Genomic DNA, 23202 nt, shown 5'->3' on the forward strand with positions numbered 1-23202 from the left:
CCAGGCAAACCCAGGCTTAAGGACCTATGGGGGGAGATATTGAGCAATAATCTTCTACTTTTATTCACTATTAGTTTACATTTCTAATTCAGGGGATTAGGGAACAATAGCAAAGCATGGCAAAGGTCTGCCAGAAGGCACAGAGCCCAACTAGCAGCTAGATTGAACAACACAGGTGTATTGAATCTTTATGGGTTTTGAGCTGGGTGCGGCTCTGTCCATTGGCCGTGTTGCTGAAATCGCTGATCCTTGTTTTACCTAGCACAGATTGCGGTACTGTCCAGGTTGCTGAAACATTATTTACGTGTGTGCTGGTTTCGATTAGATTCCTTTTATTTTACCTGCAGCCTTTCCCAAACAGTTAGAATAGGAAAAGGGAATATAGCGACCTTAGTATATCTTAGTAGGCCTTAGCCTGTGACATCTTGGTGTTATGGCTAAGGTACCCAGGTTTGAGACACCATCGGGCTATGGCAGGATACATTGAGCAATTTTGCACAACAGGAGGTGTCCTCATAACCCCATGGGGTATATTACACCACAATACTTTTGGTTGTTTTAAAAAAATATTCTATTCATTAAATGAGATATACTGTAGGTCTACACTGAACCGAAGGTAGCCTAATGACGATTTATACAGGATAGAAGGCATCTGACTATGCCTTCCTTTTGTGAAGTCAGGGGTATCACCGTTTTTCTGTCATAATTCAAGTCAGTCAATTTCACAATAGAATACTGTTAACCAGCTAGGCTGACACGCAGCCTACTACTCCCGTCAGTGACTGCGGTTGGCAATTTGAGAATTGACTTGAATGCTGATTTGAGGAGAGATCGACAAAGACAGGAGATTAGTGGATTTTTTAAAGGAAAAAATGGGACGATGACGGATTGTGAGGAGCTGTCCAATTGTTCAAACGCATCTGCTTTATCAGACAGACTAACAATTCCCTCCGTTCAAATCCAGGGACACTTCAGCAAGGAATCGAGGAAATATAGATTCAAACGAAGCAAAACTTCTAAGGGTTTTGAGCCGTCGGTCCTCGCACTGTGTGGTATCGCTGAGAGGACGCCCCATAGAGGCATTTGAAATGAATTCAGCACTGGGCCAGGCGGTCAGCAACCCAAAGTCGAGTGATGTAACCGTTTCATGCGCCAAAGGCAAAGAGGAAAAAAAGGGAAAAAATCTAATCAGAGGCTGGAAAAGGGAGAGGGATGCTTTCAGGACGAGGAAAGAGAAACATGATGGTCAAAGAAGTCCCATCTTAAATTCTATACCTGACCATTTATGCACACTCGGAAGCAAAGCGAATCCGTGTCATTGTGCAGGGGGCAGAATGGAAGACATTACCAAAAACGGTTTGGATTGTGGAATAAAGGGCAGCGCTATTGTTGTGAGGAAGAATGACGACACTGTCACAACGGCAAAGAAACTGAGAACAGAAAAGGTAAGCTTAATGCACGTTTTAAAACATGTAGGCTACCAATCATTATCGTATTATCTTAATTGCCGTGGAATATTTTTTTCATAAGAAAGGTAGCCTAACAGGATTACTTGGCAGATGTTTTATGCATGAGTAAGGTAGCAGCCTAATAGAGATACAGTTATATCATGGTAATCCTTTATGTGCACAGAATACACACAGCTGTTCAAGAATGCAGTTCCAAGGGCCCAGGCCAGAACATCCCCCCAAAATATAGGCTAAGAATGACAAACGAATATATAATGTACAGTGATGTGGCTACAAAACACTACCACACTATTATTTACAATATATGATGTTATTTACAATATGGACAATGATTTAATAATGAATATAATGACAAGGTACCCTAAGCACACATGCAAGCAGAGAGGTTTTGCATAGCTGTGACATGTGAAAGGCTATAACCAGATGTAAACCTGGGGAATCACCATAATCTCAGACCCATCAGTTGTATCCTAACCCGATTAGTTTATTTTATTAGCATGTCCTCTGTTTTGTTTATAATATAACCGAAACTCCACAGCAAAAGGAAGGGAAGTTTCTTCGGGTACTAATTTCTTATGCGTATCCTTTTACAGTTTCTGTAATTTATGGTTAATGTTAATGCTATTGGAGGCTGTTGCCCACCAATGATTGTTCTCAGGGAACAGTCCCACACTCTCCACAATTTTTACCTGAGTCTTTTCATTTGATTTATCTTAAATAGCTTAGTAGGGACACCACAAAGTCCCAACCTACATAGGCAGTTGTTTTTTTTATAACGATTTAATCTAATTTGTTACAAGAGAAGACGCCTATCTTTCTTCATGACAGATGCCACCAGTAATCAGTGTTTTTCACTCAGCAGCAGGGGAAGTGGAGTGTGTGAACGGTAGCCATCTTTTCTCCCTGCTCTTGGCCATCAGCTCCTCACCGTGCTGCATATTAAAATCACACATAGCCTGTAACAATGAACGCTTGTGTTGCTTTTATGGTTACAAGACAAGGCATTCGTGATGAAGACAAGCCCTAGGTTTTTGACTCATCATTGTGGTCAATGTTTGAGACGTTTGCTGAGTGATTCTGTCTGAGGGAGGGAGGGTACAGGACTGTGGCATTGCATCTTGCAATCAAAGCAGGGGAGCATGCATCAGTCTTTGTTTTTGTCCCTTCATAGGTATCTGATCAGACACAAACAACCCTGTAGGAATGACTTCTCTTTCAAATGATGTTATATGCATACATTAACATTTAAAAATGACATAACACATTTAGTCAGAAGTACAAACATGTTCAGCACTGCATATAAACCTAAATAGCAAAAATACATGAATGGCAATCTTTTTGCAGTTACAACACAAAGCAATAGTATTGCTTGTTCTTTTTCATTTGTTTTTCAGGTCATGCAGAAATGCTATTTTCATCGAATATTTAATTAAACTGCTGAAATGTGTACATCACTGGTATTCAAAGATACATATATTTTTTTGAAGATTAATTGTCAATAGCTGCTTGTAATTTTATGAAATTACCAATAGGCTTTGGAAAACAACACTTTCCTTTGTTTATTACCATCCCTATGATGAACATAGATATGAGATTATTTATGAATTAAAGGTCAGGATGCTTAAAGGCAATCAAAATTCTTTTTTTTTCTGTGTTTTGTATCATACAGTGCCTTGCAAAAGTATTCATCCCCCTTGGCGTTTTTCCTATTTTGTTGCATTACAACCAGTAATTTAAATAGATTTTTATTTGGATTTCATGTAATGGACACACACAAAATAGTCAAAATTGGTGAAGTGAAATGAGAAACATAACACAAAATAAAAAACAGAAAAGCGGTGCGTTCCCCCCCTTTGCTATGAAGCCCATAAATAAGATTTAGTGCAACCAATTACCTTCAGAAGACACATAATTAGTTAAATAAAGTCCACCTGTGTGCAATCTACGTGTCACATGATCTGTCATATGATCTCGGTATATATACACCTGTTCTGAAAGGCCCCAGAGTCTGCAACACCACTAGGCAAGGGTCACTACCAAGCAAGCGACACCATAAAGACCAAGGAGCTCTCCAAACAGGTCAGGGACAAGGTTGTGGAGAATTTCAGATCAAGGTTGGGTTATAAAAAAAGATAAGAAACTTTGAACATCCCACGGAGCACCATTGAATCCATTATTAAAAAATGGAAAGAATATGGCACCACAACCAACCTGCCAAGAGGGGGCTGCCCACCAAACTCATAAACCAGGCAAGGAGGGCATTAATCAGAGAGGCAACAAATAGACTAAAGATAACACTGAAGGAGCTGCAGAGCTTCTTCAGAATTGAAGAATAGCGCTAAAAACAGGGAAATTGTTGAGGGAAACCTGTTTCAGTCTTCCAGAGATTTGAGACTGGGATGGAGGTTCACCTTCCAGCAGGACATTGACCCTAAGCATACTGCTAAAGCAACACTCGAGTGGTTTAAGGTGAAACATTTAATTGTCTTGGAATGGCCTAGTCAAAGCCCAGATCTAAATCCAATTGAGAATCTGTGGTATGACCTTAAGATTGCTGTACACCAACGGAAACCCATCCAATTTGAAGTGGAAGGAGCCATTTTGCCTTGAAGAATGGGCAACAATCCCAGTGGCTAGATGTGCCAAGCCTATAGAGACATACCCCAAGAGACTTGCAGCTGTAATCGCTGCAAAAGGTGGCTCTACAAAGTATTGACTTTGGAGGGGTGAATAGTTATGCATGCTCAAGTTCTGTTTTTTTGTATTATTTCTTGTTTGTTTCACAATTTAAAAAAATGTGCATCTTCAAAGTGGTAGGCATGTTGTGCAAATCAAATGATACAAACCCCCCCAAAATCGATTTTAATTCCAGGTTGTAAGGCAACAAAATAGGAAAAATGCCAAAGGGGGTGAATACTTCCACAAGCCACTGTATTGTACAACAGCTGGTGAAACGAACACTGTAACATGTGAAACAAATGTGATCAGTGTTATTTTCTGATAGTTTCTGGTAGAAAATTCAATCTATACAGGACCTTCTAATCCGCCTGTTTGCATGGGTGGGAGTTTCGGCTTGCATGATGACATCACCAGGCGGGAAATTGGTTAATAGACCAATAACAAAGAGAGTTCCAAAGCTCTCTCCTAATAACAGCTAGTTTTAAGTTTCCCCTCCCCACTCAAACCACTCCAAGACAGTCCTAGTAAAAGTCTTGCTTGATAATTTTTTTTTGCTAAAAAGCTAAGATAATTGTTACACAGAAATGATTTGATATTGATGTAAAAACGGCTGCTTTGGGCCTTTTATGTTGAAAAGTCAGAGGTGATATTTGACTCCTCCTCCTCCTTTCCGTAGGTGGATTCAATGTTTACAGTGCCTGCACCCCCGCCACCCGGCCCTCAAAGCCCAATGTCCAATGCCCCCTTCTCTTCACCCATCTCAAAGCAACTTCTGGTGAGGACCAGATCCATAGGAACCAACACACAAGATGGAGGGCCAGACACCGATTCATGTCGCCCTGGCCCTTGTCAGCCAGGCACCAGTGTCAACCTGGAGGGCATTGTGTGGCATGAGACTGAGGAAGGTGAGGATTCCATTCCTCCAGCTCTCCTAAAATTTCAGCATTCCACCATGTGGTTCAGCATGTACATGATTGACCATGAATGAAAGGCTGTACAGTCGCTTATATCAGTGGGCATAAAACAGTTTATTCCACGGTAATATTATTAACAGTAAGCCAGTATTAATAATTATCATCTGATCAAAGGTAGGCCTTAGCCTTGCGGAGATGTAAACATAACCGTATTTACAGTAGCCCAAAACCGAGAGGCTTGATTTAATCTACTTCACTGAAGAAAGCAACATTGCTGGCTCACTTGAGTACTAGAGTGTCACTTATAAAACAGAATTTGGTCTTTGCACACGGCCAACAAAGTGATTTGTGAGCTAGAAAATGCTTTTGTATTCAAGGCTGGTTTTAATTAAAGGATCTCTGCTGATGTAACAGTGTAACAGACCATGAGAGAATTCATCTGATGTGTGTTCTGTTTTTAAGAGGCCTATTATTCCTGTAAAACTCGGATTTGAAGAGAAAGGCTGTTGCCGTCTTATTTGGAAGCTATGCCATGGGACCTCCCTAGTAAGACACCTTAGCGTTCGAGGGCTGCAGAGATGCCGAGTGCATATTGATTAGGCAAATGCTAATTGCAGACCACCATCTTAATGTCCCCGACTGTGAGCTAGATTTTTGATGTATGCATATCAAAATAAAATTGAGGGGTTTGATTTTATTTTCAGGAATGTTGGTAAATGTATATGAATTGAAAAACACATGTTGTGAAAGAGAGAGTTATTTTGGGGGGGCTAGTGAAAAGACGGACATGATTTTGTTTGAAATACTGAACATTGCAAGGTCATTTTATTTTAGAAACAAATAATATATATCCACTCCAAACAACAGAACTCCAGTAGAACAAGTATCCCGATTGGGTTTTAAACAGTTACATGTAATAAAGTATCAATCCATAAATAAATACAATAGTCCTTTGTTTGAACTATATTGTACAAATATAACATTAGTGATTTATTGTATCCAGGGGATGAACAGTGTATATACAATGTGTGTTTTCTTTATGGAAAAAGCAACTTTTTGAAAAATTGTATGGGGGTTTTACAGGTTTCTTATCATTAGGATAAATCAATCTTTTTGAATTGCATTCTATACATTTCAGGGAAGGATTTAAGGAAGAATAAGGACATTGAAAGTCGTTTGCATTAAGTTGCTGATCAAGGTTGGATGGATGGATTCTTATTGTCTGAGTTACACAGCCCGCCAGGGGTTAGCCTACATTATTTTATTTAACTAGGCAAGTCAGTTAAAAACAAATTCTTATTTACAATGACGGCCTACCCCAGCCAAACCCTAACCCAGATGACGCTGGGCCAATTGTGAGCCGCCCTATGGGACCCCCAATCATGGCTGGTTGTGATACAGCCTGGAATCAAACCAGGGTCTGTAGTGATGCCTCTAGCACTGAGATGCAGTGGCTTAGACCGCTGCACCACTCGGGAGCCCCCTAACCCAAATTGAATGCGATTACATTTCTAAGTGTGGAAAAAATATTTAGAGAAACGTAACTTATGATTGGACAGACAAATATCATGGAAATGATTCACAAAATGACTCACTTTTGCACCAGCTGCGAAAACCATATGGAACGTTCCATCCACCTGGACAATGGATATAGAGCATCTTGGGGGGAAAAAACGAGTGTGCTGGATATCACATTTAGCAATAAAACACATTTTAAAGCACACCTAAACTAAGTGATTGAAAGTTTGATGACAGCCCTAATTCATGCACATAGAAAGGGACCCATGAGCATTAATTTCAGATGAAAAAATGCACATCTGAAAAGTTGGCGTTTATTGTGTTTTGGACATAAACCCTTCAATTGCAGAGCTCATTCAAATTGTCACAGCAACAAGACATTTCGGTTTGCAGTTCACAGATTTTAGTGTTTACTTTCAAGAAAATTAGACTAGAATCCAAACTACTTTATACGGCCATTTGCCAAGGCAAGATAAAGGTGTAATATGTTTTCATACAAATCACTTCTGTAAAAGCATTTGAATATACTCGGTACAGTGAAATAATAATGTGCAATATCTATTTGATTCTCGAATATCTTCATTCTCGACTTTTGGTTGTCTTGGAGAAATCTTGGCTTTTAAAATGTTATTCATTCTTTGTGTAAAAAAAAATGTAAATGACATAATTCAGCCTTCTTGGTGCTGTGGTAAGAACAAGGCTGTATCCCACATTGTACTCTATTCCCTATATATAGTGTACTGCATGGGACCTGGTCAAAATAATTGCACAATATAGGGAATAGGGTGCCATTTGGGACGTAGACCAAGCCTTCATAAAAGCCACAAAAAGAGGATCCCATCTATCAGTCTGATGTCATTTCATCTGATAAAAAGTTATCACAATGCCATCATGGTTGTCAACTGGACCTCCATCCATGCCACAGTTCAAAGCACATCATTTGAAAATGTCTTTAATGTAACATGCTCCTTTTTGCTTTTTGAATTGTAGGGGTCCTTGTAGTCAATGTAACATGGAGAAAAAGAACCTATGTGGGGACTCTTTTGGACTGTACCAAGCATGACTGGGCACCACCCAGGTAATAAGAAATATTCATCATTTGTTGTATGGTATTGAAAAATAGTATATGAGTAGCCTATTTTGTTTTAGCCTTTTCTGTTGCCAAGAAAGCTGTCAGTGACTATGTTTGTCGCATGTCGTTACCATTGCAAGTAATCAAGAATGAGTACTTATGTAATTTTTGATGGATTTGATTGATTGATTTTATTTCTGTGTCATACACCAATTTTGTATAGATTTTTTTTGTATGGTTTACTATATATACACTACCGTTCAAAAGTTTGGGTTCACTTAGAAATGCCCTTGTTTTTGAAAGGACATTTTTTGGGGGGTCCATTAAAATAACATCAAGTTGATCAGAAATACAGTGTAGACATTGTTAATGTTGTAAATTACTATTGTAGCTGGAAACGTCTGATTTGCAATGGAATATCTACATAGGCGTACAGAGGCCCATTATCAGCAACTGTTATTCCTGTGTTCCAATGGCACGTTATGATAGCTAATCCAAGTTTATCATTTTAAAAGGCTAATTGATCATTAAAAACCCCTTTTGCAATTATGTTAGCACAGCTGAAAACTGTTATTCTGATTAAAGATGTGATAAAACTGGCCTTCTTTAGACTAGTTGAGTATCTGGGGCATCAGCATTTGTGGGTTCGATTACAGGCTCAAAATAGCCAGAAACAAAGAACTTTCTTCTGAAACTCGTCTATTCTTGTTCTGAGAAATGAAGGCTATTCCATGCGAGAAATTTCCAAGAAATTGAAGATCTCGTACAACGCTGTGTACTACTCCCTTCACAGAACAGCTAAAAATGGCTCTAACCAGAATAGAAAGAGGAGTGGGAAGCCCCGGTGCACAACTGAGCAAGATGACAAGGACATTAGAGTGTCTAGTTTGAGAAATAGACTCCGGGATGTTGGCCTTCTAGGCAGAGGTCCTCTGTCCAATGTCTGTGTTCTTTTGCCCATCTTAATCTTTTCTTTTTATTGGCCAGTCTGAGATATGGCTTTTTCTTTGCAACTCTGCCTAGAAGGCCAGTATCCCAGAGTTACCTCTTCACTGTTGATGTTAAGACTGGTGTTTTGCGGAACTATTTAATGAAGCTGCCAGTTGAGGACTTCGAAGGCGTCTGTTTCTCCAACTAGACACTCTAATGTCCTTGTCATCTTGCTCAGTTGTGCACCGGGGCTTCTCTTGCTCAGTTGTGCACTGGGGCCTCCCACTCCTCTTTCTATTCTGGTTAGAGACAGTTTGTGCTGTTCTGTGAAAGGAGTAGTACACAGCGTTGTACGAGACCTTCAGTTTATTGGCAATTTCTCACATGGAATATCTTTAATTTCTCAGAACAAGAATAGACTGACGAGTTTCAGAAGAAAGTTCTTCTTTGTTTCTGGCTATTTTGAGCCCGTAATCAAACCCACAAATGCTGATGCTCCAGATACTCAACTATTCTAAAGAAGCCCAGTTTTATTGCTTCTTTAATCAGTACAACAGTTTTCAACTGTGCTAAAATAATTGCAAAAGGGTTTTATAATGATCAATTAGCCTTTTAAAATTATAAACTTGGATTAGCCAACACAACGTGCCATTGGAACACAGGAGTGATGGTTGCTGATAATGGGCCTCTGCACTTCTATGTAGATATTCCATAACAAATCAGACGTTTCCAGCTACAATAGTCATTTACAACATTAACAATGTCTTCACTGTATTTCTGATCAATTTGATGTTATTTTAATGGACAAAAAATGAGCTTTTCTTTCAAAAACAAGGACATTTCTAAGTGACCCCAAACTTTTGAACGGTAGTGTATAGATATATATATATATATGTATATATTTTCTTCTTCTAGATTTTGTGAGTCACCATCCAGTGACCCTGATCTGCCAGGTGGCCGTGGCCGTGGTAAAAGGATGCGACTGGCCATCCCGGATCGACCCTGTGTTGAACCTGGGCTTGCCAAGGTCCGAGGGCTGCCACATAAGAGCCGTGGTGGGGGCATTCACAGCAAGGGCCGAAGAGGGAGCCTTAATCTGATCAATAACTGCAGAACACCTCCCTTTTTCACAGTTGAGGAGATCAAGCCAAACTCCATCCCATCTGGGAAGAGGAAAAACAAACCACCGACTGATCTGGATTTGAGTTTAGTCACAGATGACATGAAAAATGGAAACGGGAAGAGGATCCGTGCCAAGTCCCGGAGTGCTCCTTCCACTCCACAGGGAAAGTCGGATCCTACCTTTAACGATTCGGCATGTACCTCTCCCATTCTGATAGACTGCCCCCATCCTCACTGTAACAAGAAATACAAGCATATCAATGGGCTGCGGTACCACCAGACACATGCACACTTAGATGTGGACCGGAAGCCAGAGTTTGAGGCTGAGATTGAGGACAGACTGTCTGACTGTGAGGAGTCCCTCAGTAACATGACTTTCGACTGCTCCGATATAACCAATAGCTCATCAAAGAAGCCCAGCCCCCTATATAAGGTTTCTACAATAGGGTCTCCAAAAAGCAGACGATTAATGTTCAATAGTGATCATAGTCCCATGGCGAATTCTAAAATGAGGAGGAATTCATTGATCAAAGAGGGACTCATTGATGACTTGAGTAACTTGCCAATCATCTCGAACATGACTGTGGTACTGGAAAATTGCCTTGTTACTGATAGGAACTCCTCTGTGGAGATGCCTAAGCTTGAAGCCGAGGGTTTGATCGATAAGAAGGGAGTGTGTGATAAAGTGAAAAAGGTTAATGGGAAAGTTGAGAAGTGTTCATCTAAATCTAGAACCAACAGGCCTATAGCTCCTGCTCCCCCAAAGCTGATTGCAATCCCCAACACTGTGTTCTCCACTAACACAACAGAAGCCAACCCACAGCAGTCTTCCCCATCAGTAGCTGTTGGTGTCACCACAACAAAGAACCTCTCACTTAAACCCATAAAGCCAAAGTTAAACATCATGGTAGAGCCAAGTCTGGGTAAAACAACCCTAGTCACTTGCAAGGAGACCAGGAACAAAGACAAACGAAGATTAAAAGACAAACACAATAAAGACACAAGGACCTCTAATGGCGATAGCATTCAACTAAAGATGGACGAGGGAAAGGTGGTGGGAAAAGAACCTTCTGGAAGCCTTCTGAAAGAGCACTTGAGCAAACAAGACGTCATGAACAGTCTAACGGAGTCTCAGGAGAGTAGAATGGCCAGCATCAGAGCTGAGGCTGACAAAGTGTACACGTTCACTGACAACTCTCCTAGTCCTTCCATAGGTAGCTCTTCAAGACTGGACTGTGGCTCCCTTGAAAGTGGAGATGGCACCACCACCAAAACTAACAGCCCGGCATACTCAGACATATCAGATGCAGGTGATGATGGGGGTTCAGACTGCCGTTCAGACACTAGGTCCAAAAGTCCAAGGTCCATCTCAGCCTCTGAGATGAACTCAAACAACAATCCCAATCTAAATCCAAAGACTCCTCCAGCTGCATCTATTCCTGCAGGGCCTGTCAAAGACCCCCAGTCTCCTTTTTACCACGGATATGACCCCTACTATATTCAGAATTACATGCAGACCGGCCAGTCAAACACAGCTGCTTTCCATAAGACCTCCACCCTTCAAGACAGTAAATGCAAAAAGGAGGACAATGAGGGGAGAAACACCCCGGAATTATTTGATTCGAAGAAGACTGATGTCATCAACTCAAGTTCGCAGTCCCAGCTTCAGATGGCGATGACACAAACACACACGGCTCTTGCCCAGTCCTTGTACTACGGCCAGTATGCACGAGGTCTTTACATGGATCAAAAACTCTTAATTGCATCCAAGTGCTGTGATCAGCAGCAAATCACCAAGCAGAGAGGAGGTCAAGCAAACCGAGAAACAGATGAGTTGAAACACATGATAACCTCGACATCTGTATTATCTAAGGGGACAGACTCTGTGAAAACGTGCTGTGCCAAACCTGGGCTCTCGTTTGCAGAAATGGATGAGCGGCCCCAGACTCTGACCACACAGCCACAAGGGAAGCCGATGCTTGTCAATATGACAGAAAACCAGGGACTTGTCAAAGACAGTGATGAAATGAAATCATCCATGAATCCAAATAATCAGACAGATCTGGACTCAAATGTATCATTTTCAAATGTAAGTTTTTCACTCTGTCTTTAGCTATTTGGATGTTGGTGTGTACGACTGTTGTGAAGGTCAGATTGTCAGATTGTTGCATTATGTAAACCTTTAGTCCAGGTAAAGGCTGTTTATGTGGTACTGTAGATGTCCTTTTGCCAAATATTTTCAAGAAGACAGATTAGGAAGATAAGTTTTATTTTATCGGTCAAATCTAAGATGGCCATTCTACTAAAGGACGTAACCCAATTTTAGATGTAAATGTAAACATTTAACATAAGTAGCTAAGTAAGGAACATTTGAAAAGAAAAGTTGGTTTTGATACAAATGTTGAATTTGCAGTTGATGGATTGACTTGTCAATTCACAAACTGGGATTACTGGTATTCAATTAAATATTAAGAAAACCCATCACAAACAACACTTTTCCTCATCGATTTAGCATGCAGAAGTCCAATGCTGGTCCCGCCCAAATCAATCCAATAATGTGGAGCAGCAAAGTGAAGAGCTTAGCCAGAGCTCAGAGGAGTTAAATGCTGACATGTCTAAGGAGTGGGAGATGCCCTCTGAGCCAGTGACAAAGTTGGGAGTAGAGCTCAAAAAGGCCACGAACCAGAACGTCACTACATCAGACATAGAGGACTGTGATAGGCTAGAGGAGCAGCAGCCAATAGGGGTAATGTCTGAGGAATCACAGAGTGCCAGGGTGGCTGTATCACCAGCGATGAACCCCCAACAACAACCCTATATCCAGTACCAGCATTCCTACCAATACCTACAGATGTGTGACCCCAGCAACAACTCTTACACGGTCAAGTCACCCACCCTGGTGCATAACTACCCACGTAAGTCTATATGGTTGGAGAAATTATGACTACAATGGGCAATAGAAACTGAAATCGAGTTGTTTGCGTGAATTTTTTTGCTTCATCATATTTTGTGTATTTAAGATTTTGGATTATATCACGTGTTCAAGATTCATGCCAAGTTTGTGTCTCGTTAAAGAGATTGCTATTTGGCCTGGCATTGTGAATGAATTTATTGAAGGGCTGTTTTCTCAATTGTGTTTTGTACTGTACATATTAGGTTTCCACTATCCTCTCTATGGGAAAACAGCAGGCAGAGAGGAGTCAGATTTGACTCAGAACAGCCGTAGTGTGAGCAGTAAGCCAGCCAGTGAGTCTACTGCCCTTGAGCTTCTGCAACACCACAATCTGCCATACCATGGCAAATCCCCTGCGGTGAGTGTCCATCAAGTATAGGCAGAATTGAGACTGAAAAATATAAAGCAAAAGGGAATCCATGAAATGAACATGCATCAGTTTATGGCGGTAGAGAGAGGAAATTGAAATGAGCATCTGTGAGATACTAGCCCTATTGCAAGTGTGATCTGTGACATGCTGTTGAAATTATGATATTAGTGTGCAATACATACTGTATATACAGTACTACAAAGACATATTTGAGTAAAGAATCACCCTTTTTGTCAATAGCCTGGTGAGAAAGGATCCCTTGAAGGAGAGAGAGAGACTGACCGGGAGAGGAACCATGTTCCCTTTGCCAGGCACCTTCACACTCATCATCATACACATCTTGGAATGAGCTACCCACTCATGTCTGGGCAGTACGACATTTTCCAAGGTAAACAAACGTTTCCTGAATGATTGAAATGTAAAGTGAAAAAAATATTTTACTTTGAAAATATTATATGTTTCATTTCTAAAAACAATACGTCTGTGATTGAGAGGAAGGCATGCTTATTATGTCTATAACATGTTGTTTTCTTTACCTACACTAAAGCACAATAGTTCATTAGATATAGCTAGATCTCTCATCTCTCTTTTGAAGGGATAAGCTCTAGAGCCCTGGTTTCCAGCCAGAAGGTGTTGGTACACTCATCTTCAACTGGTATGTCCTCTTAGTTGCCCAATCCATACCCTCTCTATGATAGGCCTATTGTTTGATCCTTTTGTCAAAAGAGAAAAGGATCAGTACTGAATAATGACATGAAGTAGATTTAGTTAACTTTAGTCAATTTTCTTTACTGTGAGAGGTAGGTATTGTATATAAAATCATTCTAAAATCAAATAAGGTGTTCATGAACTCTGCTTCTACAGATAATGAAGGGAAGAAGTAAAACCATGTGACTGGCTCACATGAGGATAAGAAGATTTACAGGCATCAATTCCATGGTGTTATATTCATAGCCTCTATGGGAGGCAGAGACCAATTTCATTTGCGATTTAATCAATATTTTATAAGAGTCAGAGTAGTGGTATTGTAATATTGGTGGAGATATGTATCAAGTAACAAGACTTAAGTATTTTGCATTTGGATGCCTGTCTGAAAACACACGTGACAAACCCCATAGTGTCATAGAATCAGCCATAAATTGCCATGCTACAAAGTTTATATGCACATGTATCGTAATGTAAATCATATGGTTGAATGTACTGAAATTTGTATTATCCCAATGTTTTTTTCCGTTGGGAAACTGCAATTGAAGTGCAAGAGTCTATAAAGTGGTCCTCCCAGTATTACTTAATTACATTTGTATACTGTACTTGACTGTAGCCACTTGTTGATTGTATTGTCTTGTGTGAGAGTAAATCTTCACATTTTACCAGTGCCATAGAACTGTGGTGTATATATTCTGTATAGTTACATGACATAGTATTAAATGCTTATTATTTATGTTTGTTTTCATTTCAATGCATTGTATTGTGATTTACATTACAGCACATTACTTGCATAGTCACAGTGGTTGTTTTATTACTTGAATAGTGCTACAAACTCTGTTTACAAGTATGGACATCTCTAGAGAAACTCTTCAATGAAGTTGCATGATCAGTGTAATTCACACAGTGTATCAAGTTACTTTGGAATCAATTAAACATGGAAACTGCTGTTGCTTTTTTATACTGTTTATGCCTTAATTCATATGTGTGGCAATCAGAATTAAAGGGTGTTTATATACACCTTATGTGTTCTGTCTATTTTGTCCTTAATAATGCCCATGCACTATACACTCTCTTCCAGAGCAGAAGGTAAAACAAGGGGGCTTGTGTCAGGGGGCATCTGTACATTTTACAAATTTGATTACATCCCTGTTAGTGAGCATTTCTACTTTGCCAAGATAATCCAGCCATCTGACAGGTGTGGCATATCACGAAGCTGATTAAACAGCATGATCATTACATAGGTGCACCTTGTGCTGGGGGACAATAAAAGGTCAATCTAAAATGTGTAGTTTTGTCCAACATTTATGTAAAATCTTTGAAATTGTTGCCTGTTACATTTATATTTTTGTTCCGTATACAGTGCCTTATTAAGAAAGGATTCACACCCCTTGACTTTTTCCACATTTTGTTGTTACAGCCTGAGTAATAAATAAACATTTAGATTGTGTGGGTCAGTGACAAAAACACACACACTTGAAAGTGAAATTTCTTTGACATTTTTACAAAAAAATAAAAAATGAAAAGCTGAAATGTCTCGAGTCAATAGGTATTTACCCCTTTGTTATGACAAGCCTAAATAAGTTCAGGAGTAAAAATGTACTTCAGTCACATATTACGTTGCATGGACTCACTCTGTGTGCAATTGTGTTTATTTTTATTTAATGGCTACCTCATTTCTGAACCCGACACATACAATTATCTGTAAGGTCCCTCAGTTGAGAAGTGAATTTCAAACAGTTTCAGCCACAAAGACCAGAGAGGATTTCCAATGCCTAACAAAGAGCACCTATTGGTAGATGTGTAAAAACAGCAGACATTGAATATCCCTTTGAGCATGGTGAAGTTATTAATTACACTGTGGATGGTGTATCAATACACACAGTCACTACAAAGATACAGGCGTCCTTCCTAACTCAGTTGCCGGAGTAAAGGAAAACCACTTAGGGATTTCACCATGAGGCCAATGCAGACTTTAAATTAGTTACAGAGTTTAATGGCTGTGATAGGAGAATGGATGGATCAACAACATTGTAGTTACTCCACAAAACTAACCTAATTAACAGAGTGAAAAGAAGGAATCCTGTACAGAATAGAAATATTCTAAAACATGCATCCTAGAGGAAAACCTGTGTCAGTCTGCTTTCCACCAGACACTGGGAGATGAATTCACCTTTTAGTAGGACAATAACCTAAAACACAGGGTCAAATCTACACTGGAGTTGCTTACCAAGAAGACAGTGAATGTTACATTTTTTACTTAAATCTACTTGAAAATCTATGGCAAGACCTGAAAATGTTTGTCTAGCAATGATCAACCACCAATTTGACAGAGCTTGAAGAATTTTGAAAAGAATAATGGACAAATGTTGAACAATTCGTGTGGAAAGCTCTTGGAGACGTTTCAAGAGAAGGCCCAGATGCAGACAGTGTCGATGTAACAAAAGTTTATTTCTAGAACAGGGGAGGCAAAACGACAGGCCAAGGGCAGGCAGAGGTCAGTAATCCAGATCAGAGTCCATAAGGTACAGAATGGCAGGCTCAGTGTTAGAGCAGGGAAAATGGTAGAAACTAGAAAACAGATACTAGAACAAGATAGGAGCAAGGTGAAAAACACTGGTAGGCTTGACGAACAAAACTAAATGGCAACAGACAAACATAGAACACAGGTATAAATACACTGGGGATAATGGGGAAGATGGGCGACACCTGGAGGCGGGTGGAGAAAAGAACAAAGACAGGTGAAACAGATCAGGGTGCGACAGTACCCTCCCTACCTGGGCGCACACCTGGTTGTCCGGGGTTCTGGTGTTGGAAATCAGCGATGAGGCCTGGGTCTAGGACGTCCCAGCACCATTCCTCTGGGCCATAACCCTCCCAGTCAACTAGGTACAGGAATCCCCTGCCTCGAGGCCGAACCTTCACGAGACGCCTCACCGTGTACGCCGGTTGGCCACTGATTAGAGGGGAGAGGAGTGAGACTCTAACCTGGAAGCTTACAAGAAATCCCGGTATGCCCTGCGATGAACCATCAAACAGGCAAAGCATCAATACAGGGCTAAGATTTAACCATACTACTCCAGCTCCGACGCTCGTCGGATGTGGCAGGGCTTGCAAACTATTACAGACTACAAAGGGAAGACACAAGACACGAGTCTACCAGACGAGCTAAATCATTTCTATGCTCGCTCCGAGGCAAGCAACACTGAGGCATGCATGGGAGCACCAGCTGTTCCAGACGACTGTGTGATCACGCTCTCCGTAGCCGACGGGAGTAAGACCTTTAACCTGTTAGATCTCTAGGGGCGCTATTTCATTTTTGGATAAAAAACGTTCCCGTTTTAAGCGCGATATTTTGTCACGAAAAGATGCTCGACTATGCATATTCTTGACAGTTTTGGAAAGAAAACACTCTGAAGTTTCAGAATCTGCAAAGATTTTGTCTGTAAGTGCCCCAGAACTCATTCTACAGGCGAAACCAAGATGATGCATCAACCAGGAATTAGCAGAATTTCTGAAGCTCTGTTTTCCATTGTCTCCTTATATGGCTGTGATTGCGCAAGGAATGAGCCTACACTTTCTGTCGTTCGCCCAAGGTCTTAGCAGCATTGTGACGTATTTGTAGGCATATCATTGGAAGATTGACCATAAGAGACTACATTTTCCAAGTGTCCGCCTGGTGTCCTGCGTGGAATTCGGTGCGCAATTGCCAGCTGCTTTTACTTTACCATTTGATTCAGGGGAAAAACCATGTGTCCAAGAACGATGTATCAATGAAGAGATATGTGAAAAACACCTTGATGATTGATTCTAAACAACGTTTGCCATGTTTTCAGTCGATATTATGGAGTTAATTTGGAAAAAAGTTCGCGTTTTGAGGACTGAATTTTCGGGTTTTTTTTGGTAGCCAAATGTGATGTATAAAACAGAGCTATTTCTAATACACAAAGAATCTTTTTGGAAAAACTGAGCATCTGCTATCTAACTGAGAGTATCCTAATTGAAAACATCAGAAGTTCTTCAAAGGTAAATTATTTTATTTGAAGGCTTTTATGTTTTTGTTGAAATGTTGCGTGCTGGATGCTAACGCTAATGCTAACGCTAAATGCTAATGCTAAATGCTTACGCTAGCTAGCTACTTTTACACAAATGATTGTTTTCCTATGGTTGAGAAGCATATTTTGAAAATCTGAGATGACAGTGTTGTTTACAAAAGGCTAAGCTTGAGAGATGGCATATTTATTTCATTTCATTTGCGATTTTCATGAATAGTTAACGTTGTGTTATGCTAATGAGCTTGCTGATAGATTTACACAATCCTGGATAAAGGGTTTTTTTCATAGCTAAACGTGACGCAGAAAACGGAGCGATTTGTCCTAAACAAATAATCTTTCAGGAAAAACTGAACATTTGCTATCTGAGAGTCTCCTCATTGAAAACATCTGAAGTTCTTCAAAGGTAAATGATTTTATTTGAATGCTTTTCTGTTTTTTTGTGTAAATGTTGCCAGCTGAATGCTAATGCTAAATGCTACGTTAGCCATCAGTAATGTTACACAAATGCTTGTTTTGCAATGGTTGAGAAGCATATTTTGAAAATCTGAGATGACAGTGTTGTTAACAAAAGGCTAAGCTTGAGAGCTAGCATATTTATTTCATTTCATTTGCGATTTTCATGAATAGTTAATGTTGCGTTATGGTAATGAGCTTGAGTCTGTATTCACGATCCCGGATCCGGGATGGGGAGATCAGAAAGGTTAATAAACAGGTCAACATACACAAGGCTGCGGGGCCAGACGGATTACCAGGACGTGTGCTCCGGGCATGTGCTGACCAACTGGCAGGTGTCTTCACTGACATTTTCAACATGTCCCTGATTAAGTCTGTAATACCAACATGCTTCAAGCAGACCACCATAGTCCCTGTACCCAAGAACACAAAGACAACCTGCCTAAATGACTACAGACCCGTAGCATTCACATCCATAGCCATGAAGTGCTTTGAAAGGCTGGTAATGGCTCACTAAACACTAGACCCACTCCAATTTGCATACCGCCTAAACAGATCCACAGATGATGCAATCTCTATTGCAATCCACACTGCCCTTTCCCACCTGGACAAAAGGAACAACTATGTGAGAATGCTGTTCATTGACTACAGCTCAGTGTTCAACACCATAGTACCCTCAAAGCTTATCACCAAGCTAAGGAACCTGGTACTAAACACCTCCCTCTGCAACTGGATCCTGGACTTCCTGACAGGCCGCCCCCAGGTGGTGAGGGTAGGTAGCAACACAACTGCTACGCTGATCCTCAACACTGGAGCTCCCCAGGGGTGCGTGCTCAGTCCCCTCCTGTACTCCCTGTTCACCCACGACTGCATGGCCAGGCACGACTCCAACACCATCATTAAGTTTGCTGACGACACAATAGTGCCGGCCTGATCACCGACAACGATGAGACAGCCTATAGGGAGGAGGTCAATGACCTGGCCGGGTGGTGCCAGAATAACAACCTATCCCTCAACGTAGCCAAGACTAAGGAGATGATTGTGGACTACAGGAAAAGGAGCACCGAGCACGTCCCCATTCTCATCGACGGGGCTGTAGTGGAACAGGTTGAGAGCTTCAAATTCCTTGGTGTCCACATCAACAACAAACTAGATTGGTCCAAACTCACCAAGACAGTCGTGAAGAGGGCACTATTCCCCCTCAGGAAACTAAAAAGATTTGGCATGGGTCCTGAGATCCTCTAAAGGTTCTACAGCTGCAACATCGAGAGCATCCGGACCGGTTGCATCACAGCCTGGTACGGCAATTGCTCGGCCTCTGACCGCAAGGCACTTCAGAGGGTAGTGCGTACGGCCCAGTACATCACTGGGGCAAAGCTGCCTGCCATCCAGGACCTCTACACCAGGCGGTGTCAGAGGAAGGCCCTAAACATTGTCAAAGACCCCAGCCACCCCAGTCATAGACTGTTCTCTCTACTACTGCATGGCAAGCGGTACCGGAGTGCCAAGTCTAGGACAAAGAGGCTTCTCAACAGTTTTTACCCCCAAGCCATAAGACTCCCGAACAGGTAACCAAAATGGTTACCTGGACTATTTGCATTGTGTGACCCCCCAACCCCTCTTTTACGCCGCTGCTACTCTATGTTTATCTTATATGTATAGTCGCTTTAACTATACATTCATTTACATACTACCTAAATTGGCCCGACCAACCAGTGCTCCCGCACATTGGCTAACCGGGCTATCTGCAATGTGTCCCACCACCTGCCAACAGCTCTTTTTACGCTTCTGCTACTCTCTGTACATCATATATGCATAGTCAATCAGCCTGACTAACAGGTGTCTGTATATAGCCTTGCTACTCTTTTTTCAAACGTCTTTTTACTGTTGTTTTATTTATTTACCTACCTACCTACCTACCCACACACACACACACACACACACACACACACACACACACACACACACACACACACACACACACACCTGTCATCTACAAGACCCTGCTAGGTAAAGTCCCCCCTTATATCAGCTCGCTGGTCACCATAGCATCTCCCACCTGTAGCACACGCTCCAGCAGGTATATCTCTCTAGTCACCCCCAAAACCAATTCTTTCTTTGGCCGCCTCTCTTTCCAGTTCTCTGCTGCCAATGACTGGAACAAACTACAAAAATCTCTGAAACTGGAAACACTTATCTCCCTCACTAGCTTTAAGCACCAACTGTCAGAGCAGCTCACAGATTACTGCACCTGTACATAGCCCACCTATAATTTAGCCCTAACAACTACCTCTTTCCCAACTGTATTTAATTTATTTATTTATTTTGCTCCTTTGCACCCCATTATTTTTATTTCTACTTTGCACATTCTTCCATTGCAAAACTACCATTCCAGTGTTTTACTTGCTATATTGTATTTACCTTGCCACCATGGCCTTTTTTGCCTTTACCTCCCTTCTCACCTCATTTGCTCACATTGTATATACAGTGCCTTGCGAAAGTATTCGGCCGCCTTGAACTTTGCGACCTTTTGCCACATTTCAGGCTTCAAACATAAAGATATAAAACTGTATTTTGTTGTGAAGAATCAACAACAAGTGGGACACAATCATGAAGTGGAACGACATTTATTGGATATTTCAAACTTTTTTAACAAATCAAAAACTGAAAAATTGGGCGTGCATAATTATTCAGCCCCCTTAAATTAAAACTTTGTAGCGCCACCTTTTGCTGCGATTACAGCTCTAAGTCGCTTGGGGTATGTCTCTATCAGTTTTGCACATCGAGAGACTGACATTTTATCCCATTCCTCCTTGCAAAACGGCTCGAGCTCAGTGAGGTTGGATGGAGAGCATTTGTGAACAGCAGTTTTCAGTTCTTTCCACAGATTCTCGATTGGTTTCAGGTCTGGACTTTGACTTGGCCATTCTAACACCTGGATAGGTTTATTTTTGAACCATTCCATTGTAGATTTTGCTTTATGTTTTGGATCATTGTCTTGTTGGAAGACAAATTTTCGTCCTAGTCTCAGGTCTTTTGCAGACTCCATCAGGTTTTCTTCCAGAATGGTCCTGTATTTGGCTCCATCCATCTTCCCATCAATTTTAACCATCTTCCCTGTCCCTGCTGAAGAAAAGCAGGCCCAAACCATGATGCTGCCACCACCATGTTTGACAGTGGGGATGGTGTGTTCAGCTGTGTTGCTTTTACGCCAAACATAACGTTTTGCATTGTTGCCAAAAAGTTCAATTTTGGTTTCATCTGACCAGAGCACCTTCTTCCACATGTTTGGTGTGTCTCCCAGATGGCTTGTGGCAAACTTTAAACGACACTTTTTATGGATATCTTTAAGAAATGGCTTTCTTCTTGCCACTCTTCCATAAAGGCCAGATTTGTGCAATATACGACTGATTGTTGTCCTATGGACAGAGTCTCCCACCTCAGCTGTAGATCTCTGCAGTTCATCCAGAGTGATCATGGGCCTCTTGGCTGCATCTCTGATCAGTCTTCTCCTTGTATGAGCTGAAAGTTTAGAGGGACGGCCAGGTCTTGGTAGATTTGCAGTGGTCTGATACTCCTTCCATTTCAATATTATCGCTTGCACAGTGCTCCTTGGGATGTTTAAAGCTTGGGAAATCTTTTTGTATCCAAATCCGGCTTTAAACTTCCTCACAACAGTATCTCGGACCTGCCTGGTGTGTTCCTTGTTCTTCATGATGCTCTCTGCGCTTTTGACGGACCTCTGAGACTATCACAGTGCAGGTGCATTTATACGGAGACTTGATTACACACAGGTGGATTGTATTTATCATCATTAGTTATTTAGGTCAACATTGGATCATTCAGAGATCCTCACTGAACTTCTGGAGAGAGTTTGCTGCACTGAAAGTAAAGGGGCTGAATAATTTTGCACGCCCAATTTTTCAGTTTTTGAGATTGTAAAAAAAGTTTGAAATATCCAATAAATGTCGTTCCACTTCATGATTGTGTCCCACTTGTTGTTGATTCTTCACAAAAAAATACAGTTTTATATCTTTATGTTTGAAGCCTGAAATGTGGCAAAAGGTCGCAAAGTTCAAGGGGGCCGAATACTTTCGCAAGGCACTGTAGACTTGTTTATACTATATTATTGACTGTATGTTTGTTTTACTCCATGTGTAACTCTGTGTCGTTGTATCTGTCGAACTGCTTTGCTTTATCTTGGCCAGGTCGCAATTGTAAATGAGAACTTGTTCTCAACTTGCCTACCTGGTTAAATAAAGGTAAAATAAAATAAAAAAATAAAAAACACACACACACACACACACACACACACGCACACATACCTTTTTTTTCCTCGCTCCATTGGTTAGAGCCTGTAAGTAAGCATTTCACTGTAAGGTCTACCTGTTGTATTCGGAGCACATGACAAATAAACTTTGATTTGATTTGATTTGGGTGTGTTATAGGCAGGCTTCCATTCATCCCCTTCCCGTATCCGCACCAGGTGGTAGGCGTTCCATAGGTCCAGCTTGGAGAACACGGTTTCCCCCTGAAGTGGCTCAAAGGCCGAAGAGATGAGTGGTAGCGGGTAGTGGTTCTTCACTGTGATGTAGTTGAGGCCCCGGTAGTCAATGCACGGGCACAGGGTTTTGTTCTTGTCCACAAAGATGAATCCTGTGCCGGCAGGGGAGGCAGAAGGATGGATGTACCCTGCAGCTAGGGAGGCCTCAATGTAATGTAAATCTCCATAGCCTTGGTCTCCGGACTCAGAGTACAGTTGTCCCCGGGGCGGAGTGGTGCCTGGGAAAAGTTTGATCCCGCAGTCATAGGGTCAATGCAGCGGAAGCGAAGTGGCCCGGACTGTAAAGAACACCTCTCAGGTTAAATAATGAACAGGTAATTGGGGGATTGAAACCAGGTGTGTAAGACAAAGACAAAACAAATGGAAAATTAAAAGTGGATCGGCGATGGCTAGAAGGC

At 41.2% G+C, this 23202-nt stretch overlaps 1 protein-coding gene across 4 annotated transcripts; it reads left to right on the forward strand.

Moving 5' to 3' along the window:
* The first annotated feature begins 594 nt into the window (after positions 1-594).
* Positions 595-14753, forward strand: znf608 (zinc finger protein 608). 4 transcript variants are annotated; one of them, XM_021606773.2, is made up of 9 exons: positions 595-1445; positions 4825-5053; positions 7571-7658; positions 9498-11793; positions 12217-12619; positions 12861-13015; positions 13268-13415; positions 13623-13682; positions 13892-14753. In XM_021606773.2, the coding sequence occupies exons 1-9, from the start codon at positions 1089-1091 to the stop codon at positions 13909-13911; spliced, it is 3756 nt and encodes a 1251-aa protein (XP_021462448.2). In that variant the 5' UTR covers positions 595-1088; the 3' UTR covers positions 13912-14753. The 4 variants fall into 4 exon arrangements, with proteins under 4 accessions (XP_021462448.2, XP_021462449.2, XP_036836300.1 ...); XM_036980404.1 differs by lacking the exon at positions 595-1445 and adding an exon at positions 3493-3548; XM_021606774.2 differs by lacking the exon at positions 13623-13682 and having other exon boundaries at positions 597-1445.
* Positions 14754-23202: the final 8449 nt, after the last annotated feature.

This window comes from Oncorhynchus mykiss, chromosome 6 (genome assembly GCF_013265735.2).
Source record: "Oncorhynchus mykiss isolate Arlee chromosome 6, USDA_OmykA_1.1, whole genome shotgun sequence".
In the NCBI taxonomy this organism is placed as follows: Eukaryota; Metazoa; Chordata; class Actinopteri; order Salmoniformes; family Salmonidae; genus Oncorhynchus; species Oncorhynchus mykiss.